Source organism: Hippocampus bargibanti, linkage group LG18 (genome assembly GCF_051943395.1).
Source record: "Hippocampus bargibanti isolate YZ-2025 linkage group LG18, ASM5194339v1, whole genome shotgun sequence".
NCBI lineage: Eukaryota > Metazoa > Chordata > Actinopteri > Syngnathiformes > Syngnathidae > Hippocampus > Hippocampus bargibanti.
The window spans coordinates 14389148-14404305 of NC_142751.1; the positions used below are offsets into that span (position 1 = coordinate 14389148).

At 41.6% G+C, this 15158-nt stretch overlaps 1 protein-coding gene across 2 annotated transcripts; it reads right to left on the reverse strand.

Moving 5' to 3' along the window:
• Window positions 1-283: 283 nt before the first annotated feature.
• On the reverse strand, window positions 284-14879 carry ash2l (ash2 like, histone lysine methyltransferase complex subunit). Of its 2 annotated transcripts, XM_089021105.1 has the most exons (17): window positions 14706-14874; window positions 13435-13501; window positions 13222-13367; window positions 12324-12412; window positions 12153-12247; window positions 11122-11217; window positions 10944-11039; window positions 9520-9595; window positions 9420-9437; window positions 6361-6466; window positions 5635-5852; window positions 4524-4691; window positions 3753-3946; window positions 3587-3679; window positions 2382-2480; window positions 1503-1562; window positions 284-1438 (listed from the first exon to the last, which is right to left on the reverse strand). In XM_089021105.1, exons 1-17 carry the CDS (start codon window positions 14762-14764, stop codon window positions 1331-1333), a joined length of 1788 nt encoding a protein of 595 aa, XP_088877231.1. In that variant the 5' UTR covers window positions 14765-14874; the 3' UTR covers window positions 284-1330. The 2 variants fall into 2 exon arrangements, with proteins under 2 accessions (XP_088877231.1, XP_088877232.1); XM_089021106.1 differs by lacking the exon at window positions 9420-9437 and having other exon boundaries at window positions 14706-14879.
• Window positions 14880-15158: the final 279 nt, after the last annotated feature.

Sequence of the window (15158 nt, forward strand, 5' to 3'; positions counted from 1 at the left end):
TAAGTCAAAATGGTCGTAAGTTGAAATCCATTCAAAATGTTGAATAGACTCGGAGGCTAAATGACTCGCAAACTCCCATTCTCAAAAAGTTAAAAATAGCGTCTGGAGGTCGCGGTCACAAGTAGGGGTGGTCGTAAGTCAAGCCGGTCGTAAGTCGGATGTTACCTGTATTTGATTCATAGTCCGACATTGAGGACATGTCAGTCTGCTACAATGTAAAGTCGCCACTTGAGCAGTTTAATAAAGACGACGGAGTGGCTAAGGACGTCTCCAGACCTAAAGCCCATTGAGCCATTATTTTTTTATTTCAGTCCATTAAAAGAAGAAAGCGTGTACGGGGGGACGAAGGAGCGAGCGGAGTGGAATGAAGCGCAACGTGGCGCTCAAAATGCGATACACAAACTGCCGTTTAGAATGTCGCCGTGCCGCCTGTCAATCCCAAATCAAAACGTGAAACCTCTGCCAGATTGACATTTTTTTTTTGAAATCATTTTTTTCATGCTTAAAGTGGCCGCCCAGGAAGTGTGTGGGAAATTATCCAATGACACTAAATTGGTCCAAAAATATCCACTACAAAAAAGGGGATCCTTCTATCTATGCAAGTGACATATAATGATAGGGAGAAAATCTATTCCACACGAATAAAATAATAATAGTAGTAGTATTTTTATAATTATTTATTATTATTATTATTATTATGAGTGTGTTTTTATTATTATTAATTTTACTACCATTACTAGTAATATGTTCATTATTAATAGTAATAATTTGTTATTATTAAACTATAAATTATTATTAAATAATAATAATAAATATACTAATGTATTATTAATACTAATTTAATATAATTCATTGTTATTAATAATAATACATTATAATAAATGTTTAATAATGAACATAATTAGTAGTAAAAGTAGTGTAGTCAATAATAATAATTTTATAATAATAATGTATTATTTTATTTTTATTATTATTAACTTAAATAACTTAATAAAAATAAAATACATTATTATAACATTATTATTATTATTATTACTATCATTATTATTATCGTGATTATTATCATTATTATCATGATTATCATCAACATTATCATCATCATTACTATCATCATTACTGTCATCATTAGCATCATTATTATTATTATTATCATCATTATTATTATTATAATAACCTTGCAAATTGCAAAGTTTACAGTGTTGTTAAGGTTGGGAGCACTGACCACTCTTGACTTGACCTTCCCGTGTGCCGCCGCCGCCACGTATCAAAAGTCCAAATAAAGACAAAAAGCTGCCTGTTACCGCGGTAACGCGGACGCTTGCGGGGCGGTTCATCCTTCCCAGGGTGGGCTGCGGCGTCCGTCCACATCCGTCTCCACGTGGTATAGTGCGTCGGCTAGCGTGTGCTCGATGACGGCGCCCCAGCCCATGTCGCTCATCTGCGGACCAATAGCGAGAGTGGATAAAATTGCACGACGGCGAGGAGGTCGGCGAGGCGCTTACCGGTTGGAAGGCGACATCTTTGGGGGCGTGTTTGAAGTGCGGCCCGAAGTTGACGGACACCTGGGGACACGGCAACGATCACGTAAGCGGTCATTTTTTTATTTACAATACAAGGGGAGTAAAAGAAGCTATTTTCATAAAACTGCAAAACCCTTCACTAAATCGCCATGGTGGGGTGAGGTTCAATTTGGATCGTTTGTACAACAGACTTCTTAGGCAACATAGGCTTAATTATGCTGATGAGGTGATATCAGTGCAAATGGGACAATCAGGCCAGTCGTAGACCACATACTCAGGCAGGACAATGGAAGTAATCAGTGTAGCCGCAGGGAGTAGTCCTCTGCTCCCCTCAACCTGAGAGCAGGGACCAATTATAGCAGAGTCTGGCACCGCCACATCTGGACAGTCGGGATATATATATATATATATATATATATATATAGGGCCAAAACTACCAGCAAAATTTTTTAGCTCGCTGACAAAGCCTCTTGGATAAGAAGCGAAATGTCCGACACCTTCAAAGAAGAAAACATCGATTTACAATACATGTTGCATTTAAAATTGTTAGGTGTTTTTGTAAAACAATTTATTTTGTTTTGCTTATAACTAAAAAAATATTTAATTATTTGTTTTTATTTTAGTCAAATTTAGGAAGCCATTGTTTTGATTTTGGAGCATGGCAGTTTGTGAAGGAGCATCCTGGCGTGGGTATTTTAGATGCTATGAAACGTTTTTTCTAATGTCAGTTAAGAAACAAAAAAATGGTGTCGGTTGTCCTTTAACGGGCCAGAATTTTCCCAGGCATGATAGAAACGAAAGAAGGAAGAACATGCGTAAAAAGTCAGCGGCGGTAGAGGCGCCGACAAAGGCGGGACCTACCGTGCAGCTCTTATAGAGGGAGATGGCCGGGAAATAGATTCCTTCAAACAGGTTCTCGAAGGCCACGCCTTGGCTAGCGCCGTTCTTGTAGAACACCATCTGCCAGCGGGCACATCAAAAGCATGGGTTAGAGTTCCTCAAAGAGATACTGGCTGGCCAATAATAAGATGTCGCACCCCGAAGATTAGCCTGATCCTATGGCAGATGCTAAGCTAATATTTAGCATACGATAACTGTGATGAAAAGGTTTCTTCAGCTGTCATCTGTACTTCTTTGAAGGTGTCGGATGTTTCGTTCCTCATTCGAAGAGCTTCGTCAGCGAACTAAAGTCGCGCTGGTGACTCTGGCCATATATACAGGTCGCATCCAACTTACAACCACCCATACTTACGACCACCCATACTTACAACCACGACCTCCAGATCCTATTTTTGAACAATTTAATTCTACGCCTGGCACCGCAACGTGCTAGCAGGCCGGCAACGCGTACGACAATTTTGGCCAGCCAGCTAGCATCTCACTCTCGCACAGCAATCGACCGTGTGATGGCACCAGAGAGGGGGAGTTTGCGAGTCATTTAGCCTCCGAGTCTCTATAAAACATTTTTTGAATGGATTTCAACTTATGACCATTTTGACTTACGACCACTTGGTCGGAACGGAACTCGGTCGTAAGTCGGATGTTACCTGTATATCCCTAATGGACAGAGGTGGCATTAAAGATATAATAATAATATCGATAATAATAACGATAATAATAATAAAAATAATAATAAATTTCACTTATAAGCGTATTTCAAAACTCAAAAGGCCACTTTACAGTCACAGGAAAAAGTTTTTCTGTGGGTGAGCAGCGGCAGCCACACACGCCAGCGTTCACACCCGGAAGTAACTCAAATAGATAGAAAGCTAGCTAGCTAGCGAACAGATAGCCACTGATAGCTATATATATGGGGCCAGAGTCACCAGCACAAATTTAATTAGCTGCCGAAGCCCTTTGGATGAGGAGCGAAATGTCCGACACCTTCAAAGAAGTACAGATGATGGCTGAAGAAACCTTTTCATCGATGGACCACTCCTGTATGACTGAGAGTCTACACAGACGTACGATAACTATGGGCCAAAATATGACAGTATTAAAACGACAGCTTCAAAATAATATTTTTGAATACAATCTATGAACCACTTTGGGTCAGTCGTTCTCACCCTGCTGGGGCTCATGGTCTTCAAGCTCTTCTCGGCTTTGTCCACATAATCCTTCTCCTCAAAGTACAAGTAGCTCTTGAATTTAATGAGCGCCTGCAAGCAACACGAACAAGCCGTCAGATTGCAAGTGAGGCGGCCTGCGGGGACCTTGCGGCGTGAGGGTCACCTTATCCTTGTAGGTGTCCGGCAAAGCTCTGGCCGTCTCGGTGGAGTCGGGCAGCTCGATGAGGAACCCTAGCGTGTCGCCTTGGCCGTAGCCTGCGGAGTAATGCTTGCCCACCGACTGGTGGAAGCGGGTGCCTTTCTTGCTGCGCCACGAGTAGCTGAATTTGTCATAGCCTAACGGCGCCTGGAGGTTACCTGGAAGAGCGCATCAGAGTTCCACAGCGCAATTCAAACACACAAATAATAATAATATAAATAATAATAACAAAAAGAATAAGAATAATAAGAATAATGGTAATAATAATAATAGTACTAATATAATAGTAGTAGTAATAATAATAGTAGCAATAATAATAATAATAATAATAATAATAATAATAAGACATTTTATTTCCAAGGACACTTTTCAATCACAGGATAAAACTTTTTTTTTTCTATGGGTGAGCAGTGGCAGCCATTCGGCCCAGCGTTCACTCAACCTTAGCGTTAACATATAACAAATAAATAAACACAAAAATAACCGAATAAACAAATAAATACATACATATATAGCCACACAAACAAATAATCAAATACACAAATAAATAATAGACAAAAAAATAGATAAAAAATACATTGATTAAAAACCAAATAAATAAATAAATAACCACAAATAAACACACAAATAACCGAATTAAAAAAAAACTAACTAAATAAATAATACATTCATGAATGAGGAATTGTTGCACATTCAGGAAAAGATCTTGCGTGGGTTTCCCGCGACAAAACTCACCGAGAGGTTGTGACCAGCCGAGCCGGGCGGCCGTGTCGGGTGGCATGTCGTCCACGGAGACCTCAAAGTACCAGCAGCCCTTACGGACGCCGTGGGAGGCGCGCACCATGGAGTAGCCCTTCTCGCCCGTCACCGTCAGACGGTCGTCGGAGATCTTCAGCTGGGGTGCTAAGTGCAAAGTGAGTACAAGTACAGTGAGACCTTGGCTGATGAACTTAATGGGTTCCCAGAGTATGTAAGGAGAAAAGTGTGTATCCCAAAAATTAATTTCCCATAGGAAACCATTAAAATGAGAATAATCCGTTCCCAAGTCCCCATAAAACAATTTTAAAATTTTCTAAGACTTAAAACTACACAGAATATACCTTATTTGATGTATAATAAATGTGCTATTGTATTATAATTAAAGAAATAAACTGTACTGTAATAAAGTCGTTTTATTTACCTTTGTGATGGTGGTTGATGGCATGGATCATCAGCATGAAACACTTGATGAGGAACGTAACCTTCTTCTTTCACCATCTTGAGGAATGATCCCTTGTAGGTGCGATAATTTTACCTTATTCCTCATCAATTGTGTTCTGTTTAGCTGGGTTGATAGTTTTTTTGCATCAAGTGAACAGATGGCTTGTGCGGGTTATTTGTGGAGCCTGATTGCTGGGATATTTTAACCTTGCAGTCTATACTCTGCCTTTGAACTATCAATAAAGTTGAAACGAGTCCAAATTTCACTGTGTTTTCTAGCCATTTTCTCACTCTCACTCTTTGTCGTCTGCCTATCCATTTTAATTTGCAGCTCTGTGTTTCTGTAAACCCCCCCCCCCCCCCCCCTTCACTGCTGCGTTCTTGACCAATCATGTGCGGCTTTAACCGAAGACTGGCGGCAGGGAATAGAGGACAAAAAAAGTCGGCTGCCATTTTCTTTTTAGGAGAACGACACATCACTCATTGTGGCGCTCCGTGTGTATCCCGAAAAATAGTTCATATGCCAAGATTAAATTCTCATGAATTTAACGTTCGTAAGCCGAAAAGTTCGTTAGCCAAGCCGTTTGTAAGCCAAGGTATCACTGTATATATTTTTTTTGCTGTCTGTTGAGGTTTGAATACTGACCTCGGTCGTGCAAAGCTAGCAGAACGCGCTCGTAGAGACAGGCCCGGTACAGGTCGCCGGGGATCGGCTTCCCCGCCCAGCAGTCCAATTCCAGCTTCTCAGGGTCAGGCGCATGCGGGTCCGGTTCGGCCAAGATGTAGCGGTAGCCATCTTTGTTAAAGGGGTGCTCCAGAGGGTAGCCGTGCGGCGGCAGCCGCTGGGCCGAGAACAATGGGTCGCTACACGTGGGGTGCAACAAAGTCACATCAGATTCAATGACTTGTCAAAATCTTACCATCAGCTCTTCAAAGTATTTTTATGGTTTGTTTAAAGGACAACCGACACCATTGTTTTGTTCCTTGTTGACATCGGAAAAACGTTTTATAGCATCTAAAATGCACAAATCATGCAGGCTGATATTTTTAGTCAAATGCAAAACACCACAAAATGGCGAGCTTCAGAAAGTCCCGCCCCCTTGTTCATGACGTCACTATTGGTCACACACTGCCTTGCTCCAGAATCAAAACAATGGCTTCAGATTGGGAGAAGATGCTTTCTTGTTACTCATCCAGTTACGAATATGATTCAAATAGTTCTGAAGAGGAAAGCATAAATGTTTGCCATCGATTAAAGAAGTCCTTCCGCATCAATTCGAAACGTCTAGACTCCAATGAGGTGTCGGTTGTCCTCTAACGCTTCCATTTCTTCCAGTCACATCACAAACGGAAATTTCCGCCGGCACCGTACCTGCGTGTCCTCTTGGTCGCCCCGGCGGTGGCGCCCTCTTGCTGTTGGTGCTGTTGCTGCTTACGCTTGGCTCCTCTTCCTTTGCCCGCCACGGGCGCCAGAGCACCTTGGATGGAGATCAGCACGAGTCACAATTATTGCATTTTCAAAATCAGGGATTTGCTTGAAAAAAAGGACCGCGCCGTTCATCACTTCATTTTCAAGGATCGTGATTGGTGAAAGCGACATTTTAAAATGGTGCTGCGTTTCCATGCATAAGTGGATGCTGGGTTGATTATTAATGTCTTGCAGTTTGTGTGTTTCAAAGCATTTATGGCACATTAGGTCAATTAACGTTGATTTTCTTCGTATACGCACGCACGCACGCCGCACAGCGTAAAGCAGGGTGTCGGGCAGCGTGTGAAAAGAGGCGAGGCAGGTAAGAATGAGTCAGTAAGCCATCTTCCAAATGCTTACGAGCCTTTCGAGCTCATTATTTGGAACACCAGGAATGCAGCTCAGCCAACGAAGAGGCCGATAGACGTTGGGAGGGCGGCAACAGGAAACGGAACATCAAAAAAAATAAACATTGCGGTCCTGTGAGGACTTTGAAAAGAACAAAAAGGGAGGGATAGCGGACGCCATTAGCAGCAGGAGGCTGAGCGAGCAAAGCTGGACACGCACGACAGTGAGCGCTATCAAGGAGCGGCCATTTTCTTTCCACTAAGGATGGGCATTGGGCGATGTGGGAACAACAGAGACATAAAATGTGTTACAACCCTCCCGCCAATTTAATAAAAACAATAATGCATTTCATTTAGAAGCGCCTTTCAAAACTCTCAAGGTCACTTTACAGTCACGGGATAAGTTTTTCTGTGGGTGAGCAGCGGCAGCCACAAGCGCCAGCGTTCACTCAAACCGGAAGTAACTCAAATAGATAGAAAGCGAGGTAGCGAGCTAATAGATAGCAAATAAATAGCGAATAAATAGCCAACTGCTCGCCAGATAGACAGCTTACAGCCAGCCAGCTAACAGCTAACCAGATAGCTAATGGATAGCCAGATAGCCAACAGCTAGCCAGCAAACAACTAGATAGCTAACAGATAGCCAATGGATAGCTAATAAATAGCTAATGGATAGCCAGCGTTCACTCAGCCCGGAAACAACTCAAATAGAAAGCTAGCCAGCTAGCTAATAGATAGCTAGCGAGGTATATACTGTATATAATAGATTGCTAATAGATAGCTATCGAAATTGCTAGCTAGCTAGCTATATAGCTAACACATAACAAAAAGACGCTAAATGGATTTTGCTGTATTTGTGTTTTCTCTTGTCGCTTTGGTAACAGCGACTTTGTTTTTTTTTTTTTTAACTCATTCACTGCTATTCACGAATTTATTCGAATTGAAAATAGGACATAGAGCGCCATTCCCGAATTTGTTCGGGTTTTGTTTTTTCATGCTTGGGTTTTGACAAAACGATGGCCAGACCTCTAGCAATGTTTTTTTTTTCCTTCCACGCGGGGGCAGCATTTGCTTTTTGTCCATGTTCGTGCTTTGTTCCAGCTTCAGCTGTTAAAACGCTATATATTCTATTAGCTAGCTAGCTAGCTTGCTTGCTATAATCATAATAATACATTGTATTTATAAGCGCCTTTCAAAACCCCCCTCACAAAAATAAATCCTGTGACTGTAAAATGTCCTTCAGAGTTTTGAAAGGCGCTTAGAAATTAAATGTATTATTATTATTAATTCCTAAAGGGATGCAGATACAGTATGAAGCGGGTGGAAACAGCCGTGGGAGATCGTTCACCAATTCAATAAACGTTTAACAAACAAAAGCACATTCTTGGCACGGCTACTGGTAATCTCAATTCATACCGTCAATAAACGCCAGAGTGGCATAATTAAGCTCTCGCCAGGAAGAAGACAGTAAAAAGTACTTCACATCCTCTTGACTTCCTTGTCAAAAGAGGCAGTTAGTCAGCATGACTGTCGTCTAGAATGTGTGGACGGCGACCCCAAGTGGACAAAAATATATATACTGTATGGCATTTGTTGCCCTTTTAATGTTTACTGTCTGTGAATGAAAAAAAAAAAATCGGAATAAAATTAGGCATGTAGGATTTTTTTTAAAGGACAACCGACACCTGTGGACACGTTGCGTCCATAATTTGTAAAATCACTTCAAATGACTTCTACTGAGTGCATTTTACAAAGATTCCACCGCATATCGCTATATTTTACCTTTTAAGACTCGCACTGAATAGTCAGGAAGTCTTGTTTTCCAGTTGGTGACGATTCCTGACGTGACGTCACGTAAGGAACGCCCGTGACTGAGAAAGCGACACACAATGCATTTTGGGTACTTTTTTTTCATCTGAAAACACAGTGTTGATGGCGAAATTAGAAGGAAAACTACATAAGTAACGCAATGGTGAATCGTTGTGTGTCTCAGCGAATTGCGGTAACGCACATAAATAAGGTGTAAGTTGACACAAATTCCCAGCAAACAAATCAGCCCATTTTCAAGGGAGCTTGTGCGCCATCTTGTGCATTTTCTGGGCGCTACGTTGGAGTCCTGACGGTTCGAATTGATACGGAAGGACTTCTTTAATCGATTGCAAACATTTATGCTTTCCTCTTCAGAACTATGATGTCACTAATAACAACGCGGGACTTTCGGAATGTCACCACTTCCAAGCTCATTTCCTGGCAGTTCTGGCAATTTTTATTGTTGTTTTGCATTTGACTAAAAATATCAGCCTGCGTGTTTTGGGTATGTTAGATGCTATAAAACGTTTTTCTGATGTCAGTTAGGAAACCAAAAAATGGTGTCGGTTGTCCTTTAAATGGTCACTAAAGTGAACCTACGATCATATAAGATTCAGACGCATGTTTTTTTCTTTATAAAAACAAAATTATGCCCATCCCTAGTTGGCATGGAATCGAACCGAAACCAACTTCGATCAAGCCGGTCACATGACACCGTCACCCACAACAACAATAACAAGAGCAGCAGCAATAGCAGCCGTACCCCCCCCCCCCCCCCCCCCCACCTGCAAAAAAAACAACGTTCACCTGAGTAAGAGGATCCACCTGGAAGACACAACGCCAATCACGGTCAACTGCGTCGTCTCGCGTCTGACCTTAAAAGACTTCAAATGAAACTTTTACTGACCGTTGAGGCCTCCGGCGGTGGGCGTGACGGACGACTGCTTTTGGGAGTCGTACGACGGGCCGATCGTCCCCAGGTCCTGCACAACAAGATGGTGTGTTTCATGAATAATAATAATAATATATTTCATTTTACTCTACCCTGAACTAACACAGCAGCAAAGTGAGGAAAGGAAGAAGTAGAAAAACAAAATATAGGAGCTGCTGGAAAGCCAGACACTCTGGCGGCGCCATCTAGAAGTCAAAAGAACAAAAAAAAACTAAGGAACAAATAATATGACAACACAAAGACACAGAGAGTCATTCATTCTACAGCACTTGCTGTACCCTCTTTGTGACATGAAACAGTTCTTGATAAAAGTGTTCTTCCTTCACAGTTTGGTTCGGAGATGCCACAAAAATGGACTAAATCCGACTTAATCGGACAGTTAGAAGAGTGCAGAAAATTCTACTGGACCCTCTGCACCCTGCCCACCACCTTTTCCAGCGACATGCGTACCAAATTCTGATACAGTGGTACCTCATTTTACAAACGTAATCGGTTCCCAAAAAGTGTGTAAGGCGAAAAGTGTGTCATCGAAACATTAATTTCCCATAGGAAACCATTAAAAATGAGAATAATCTGTTTCCAGGTCCCCATTAAACATAATTTTCTACTCAATAAGCCTTAAAACGACACAAAATATACCTTATTTTATGGATAAAAAATGTGCGATAGTATTGTAATCAAAGAAATAAACTGTACTTTATAGTAAAGTCATTTTATTGACCTTTGTGATGGTCATTGGTGTAGTTGCCTCTTGTGATATCCGAGTGAAGTTGCCGTGCTTTCTTGGCGATAATACCCTCACTCACTGTCCCCTGCTAGCTGCTTTTCGTTAAGCCAAATCAACAGAAGTTTTTCAACCTCTTCTATTGCCTGAGACCGTTGCTTAGACAACACAGAAACACCCTTAGCCACACGTCACAATGGTCGACTGAGCATACTGGTAGTGGGACGCTAAGTCATAAAAACGCACACCTCATTCGTGTTTTTCGATGATCTCCTTCTTCGGCTCGACCGTAATTTTCTTTTATGTCCTAGTCGGCTGAACACTAGCTTGTGGTGGGGTCTTTTTCGGTCCCCAAAAAAATCCACTCGATAGCAAACCACTTCTGCACCGAGTGCACTTAAAGAAAGTGGGTGTGTAAAAGTAGTCCGGCAGCCACGGTGGCGCTGTTCAACCGCGTGGTTTGGTGTTTCCCGAAAACTAGTTCGTATGCAAAGATTATATTCTCGCAAATTTAATGTTCGTAAGGCGAAAAGTTCGTTAGCTAAAGCATTCGCGAACCGAGGAATCAGTGTACTAGTGCAGCGTGTTCTACCAGAGACAAATTCCTTGTGCGTTCTACATACTTGGCCAATAAAGATGACACTGATTCTGGTACCTGGTCCAGCAGGCCAAACTTGGGGTATTCGTCCTCGGAGTCTTTGCTGCCGGGGTCGGGGTGTTCCTTCACCAGGAAAACGTCGCGTTCTTTGCTCTGGGGGGGGGGGGGGAGGTGAGAGGGTCACAAAGCGACCGATATGGACTTCCTTCGGTGCGTCCGGATGGCGAGGCGCTACCATGGTCTTGACAATATTGTTGGGCCACGTCAGCTTGCCGGGTCTCTGGCGGGTGGTCATGCACTCCCAGTACTTGTCAATAAATGGAATGATGTCCTGCACCCAAGAAACCAGACTTCAATTCATGTAATCAATCAATCAATACGCGTCAGAGAGTTTGATCGGACACTGTGGACTAAGACTCGGACCCAGAAAGATTGTCTTTACTGCCGGCAGGAGACGCGGTCATTCATGACAGACGCCTGAATTCTGCAGCCCTCTGCCAAGCTATTTATTGAGAGGATATGCAAATTAAAGTGATACATTAGTAAAACATAGTTTTTTTGATTAGAATGCCACACCTCTTGAGTTCTAAGCATGAACAGCTGTAAGCAATAAAACATTCTTTCCCATGAACTGATATATTTGTAACCTGGCTAATTGAGCTCTTCCTGTGAAGGAGTTTCAAGTCGTAAATTACTCCTGTGATAAATGAGTTTCCCAAGTCTTAAATTCTATCCAAGGCCAGATCTCCTAGATCAGGGGTGTCAAAGTCATTTTTTGCCGCAGGCCACATTGTAGTTATGGTTTCCTCTCAAGGGCCGTTATGAATTTGGGGAACCCATTAGTATGTTTACATCCCTTCAAATATTACATATAGAGCACACGGCAAATTAATGAATAACTTGTTTTCAAATCTCAAGTCAAGAATAATGACTTTTATTGTGGTTGACATCCAAAAATATGAAATTTTGGCTCAGATTTTAGCAATCATCATGGAATTTAACAAGTTTGATTTGCTTTCGCGTCCGAAAAAAATGATGTGGCGGGCCGGATTTGGCCCGCGGGCCTTGACTTTGACACCTGTGTCCTAGATGAAGATGACAGTTGAACGAGCTGTGTCTGTTGACCTCAGATTGACCCCAGGTTGTCTTTGCTTCAATTGTGTATTTGAGTCACACATGTTGACTAAGCATATATAACAGCATGAAACTTTTAAACATGATAACTTGTTATTCTCCATTTATCCAGGCGTACGCGTGGCTACTCACCTTGTCTTTGGAGAACATGGTCTTAGGATGCTCGTCCTGGCTCCTGGACCTCCATGTCAGGTTGGCTAGCGCTGTCAGACACATTTCTTTCAAGTCTGTAAACATAACACCAAAAAACGAATGAGGACAGCACTAAACCGGATTGGAACGGCGTGGCGAAAGGACACGTACTAGCTTGTTTCCTGAGGAAGTAGGTGTTGCCGCTGTGATGGCAGACGTTGCAGTGGAACACGTAGTTGGTCATGAAGGGCAGACAAGTCCTGCAGAACAGATGGCGGATGTTATTTTTAAAGTGTTTTTCAAGTGTCAGTACAAAACACTGTGGATCAAAACGGCAAAAGTTTGCAGATCAAAAAATGGCCCTCTTGGTTATTTGTACTTATTTGTGTTGGTATCTCGTACCTTCAATGGACATATTCCGGGTTGAGTGAACGCTAGCGCGTGTGGCTGCCGCTGCTCACCCGCAGAAAAACTGATCCTGTGACCGTAAATTGACCTTGAGAATTTTGAAAGGCTATTTATTTGCTATCTTCTGGGTTGAGTGAACGGTGGCGAGAGTGGCTGCCACTGCACACCCGCAGAAAAAAATATCCTGTGACTGTAAAGTCTCCGTGAGAGTTTTGAAAGGTGCTTATAAATGAAATGTATTATTATTATTATTATTATTATTATTACAATTATTATTATCATCTATTCGCTACCTAACTAGCTAGCTGGCAATCTAGCTGGCTGGCTATCTAGCATCTCGCTATTTGCTATCTATTCGCTAACGAGCTAGCTGGCTACCTAGCTAGCTATCCATTTGCTATCTAACCAGCTAGTTAGCTATCTATTAGTTATCTATTAGCTAGCTAACCAACTTTCTTTCGATTGGAGTTATTCCACGTAGTGAACGCTGGCGCATATGGCTGCCGCTGCTCACCCGCAGAAAAGCTGATCCTGTGACTGTAAAGTGACCTTGAGAGTTTTGAAAGGCGCTTATAAATGAAATGTATTATTATTATTATTACTATCATCATATTTCCCTTGTAAATGAAAATATATTTCTTCAACGCTGCGATTTACGTACGCGGTATTGATGGCGAATGTGTCAGCGGTGAACCATTTGGTACACAAGGCGCACTGCAGCTCGACCTCGCCCAGCTGACGCCCATTGTCTTCATCCCCGGAGCCGGTCAGCGTGTCAGCAGCTTCCGATGCTTCGCCAGCCGCCTCCTGCAGAGACACAACGCTTCATTATGTGATGTCATCGCAACAAGGTCATCATCAGTTCGATACTTGCCAGGCCATCTTTACCGCTGGAAGACTCTGTATCCATGCTGACAGGAAGTTCAGTCAAAGCCGTGTCGCTACGGAGTTACAAGTTCTCATTAGTTCAACAATATGGATTTTTGGAACTATAAAATTCATATTAACGTTGTACAGGGGGAATTTTGTTATGAAATGCAAGTAAAACAAATGCAAATAACGCTACAGTTCGCTATATTCCACCGCAATTGTTTCTGTCCAGTGAACCGAGCACACTCTGTACTCGCAGTCGTATATCATTGCATTTTTGTGAAGTACGTAATGGTTTCTCGTGGTATTTTCCAAGCTTATGCAGTTTATGATGTACGTATTACACGTTTCGCTCCATGCTGGTACTTGAAATTTCCGAATATGACAACGAGAAACGGGGGGGAAAATGGATTGAAGTTTACGCTCTTTTTGCTAACACTACAGTTTTTAAAGGTGTGTAAGTTGTATTCTAAGAACTCATAGAAGTGGTCGAATATATAATGTTCTCCATAACTGCCAAGTTTCAAGCAAAAAGAAGCATTAGCATATATATTTCTAGAGCTTGCAATTTCCTTTCCTAGTATTCAGTGACAGCCATTTTTGATTTCTGACGAAAATCTGCCTGCATTCGATCGAATGAAGTCGGTCACAGATTTTCATTGTGAAATTACATGCAGAAAATGCCCTCATATTTCGAATATTAAAAATTCCATTAATTCCTTATTATTTGTGATAGAACAATAATCTATACATCATTTGAAAGCTATTTAAATGCACTCCAATATGGTATTAGAAAATGTGTGATTAATTATTATTGAAAAATGTTGTCACACGCCTACAAATAGACATTTGTCCGGACCTGTAGACCAACGGGACGATGTACAGGTGAGCAAATTAAATTTTACGAACAAAATGTCACACTGACTACAAAATAAAAAGGCGAGTTTATCTTAACTTTTTGTCTTTTTGTGTTCGCCTCACACTATGCAGCAATGATTTACGTGTAAAATGTCGCTTAATCACGCGTCCACTTTACTAATATTGGTTAAAATATGTTTGGCATTACACGACAAATAAATAAGAAACGCGTTTGCCGAAAACAAAGCTTGCCCCATTCACGCCAATCCTTTTGCTCTATGAAGCCGTTTAACTCGCCAGTTAGCGAGCAGATTTTGTGATCAAACAGCGTCAACTCAGCTTTAAAATAAACCGTCAGAAAATATGATATTTTCTTGCCATAAATTGTGTTCTAATGAGTAAAACAAGATCACGTACGTTCCGATGGGGTCTGCCTCAACTACAACGGCGCTACCCGCCTCTTCTTCTGACGCCATTTTTGAAATCGTTCAACCGGAAATATCGCGAGAACAAAACGAGGGATTGAGGCCCACCGGACTCCACAGCGACACCGTTGGCCCGGAGGATAACTGACTCTTATAGTTGCAAAATCTTTATTGAGAATTGGTAGAGAACAAAATATGTAAACAATACGATAAAAAATGCAAAACACATTTAAAAAAACAATCAAGGAAATCTGTGACAATTGAAGGCACAATAAGCATTTATTCAAGGTCTGTTATACATAATTAAATAATGCACTGGAATTTACAAATACATTTCTTGTTCTATGTTAATTTCAATGTTTTTAGCATACAGATTAAATTCGACCAGGAATATTTGAAAATCTGGAAGTTGGAAAATGTTTCATACTTATTCTCGAGAGCGTGA

Coding starts and splice junctions, on each gene's coding strand:
- ash2l (XM_089021105.1), bottom strand. CDS start 14,764: ATGGCGTCAGAAGAAGAGGCGGGTAGCGCCGTTGTAGTTGAGGCAGAC. Junction 3,680..3,752: donor CGGACACCTACAAGGATAAG/GTGACCCTCACG, acceptor TGTTGCTTGCAG/GCGCTCATTAAATTCAAGAG. Junction 1,439..1,502: donor AAGATGTCGCCTTCCAACCG/GTAAGCGCCTCG, acceptor ATTGGTCCGCAG/ATGAGCGACATGGGCTGGGG.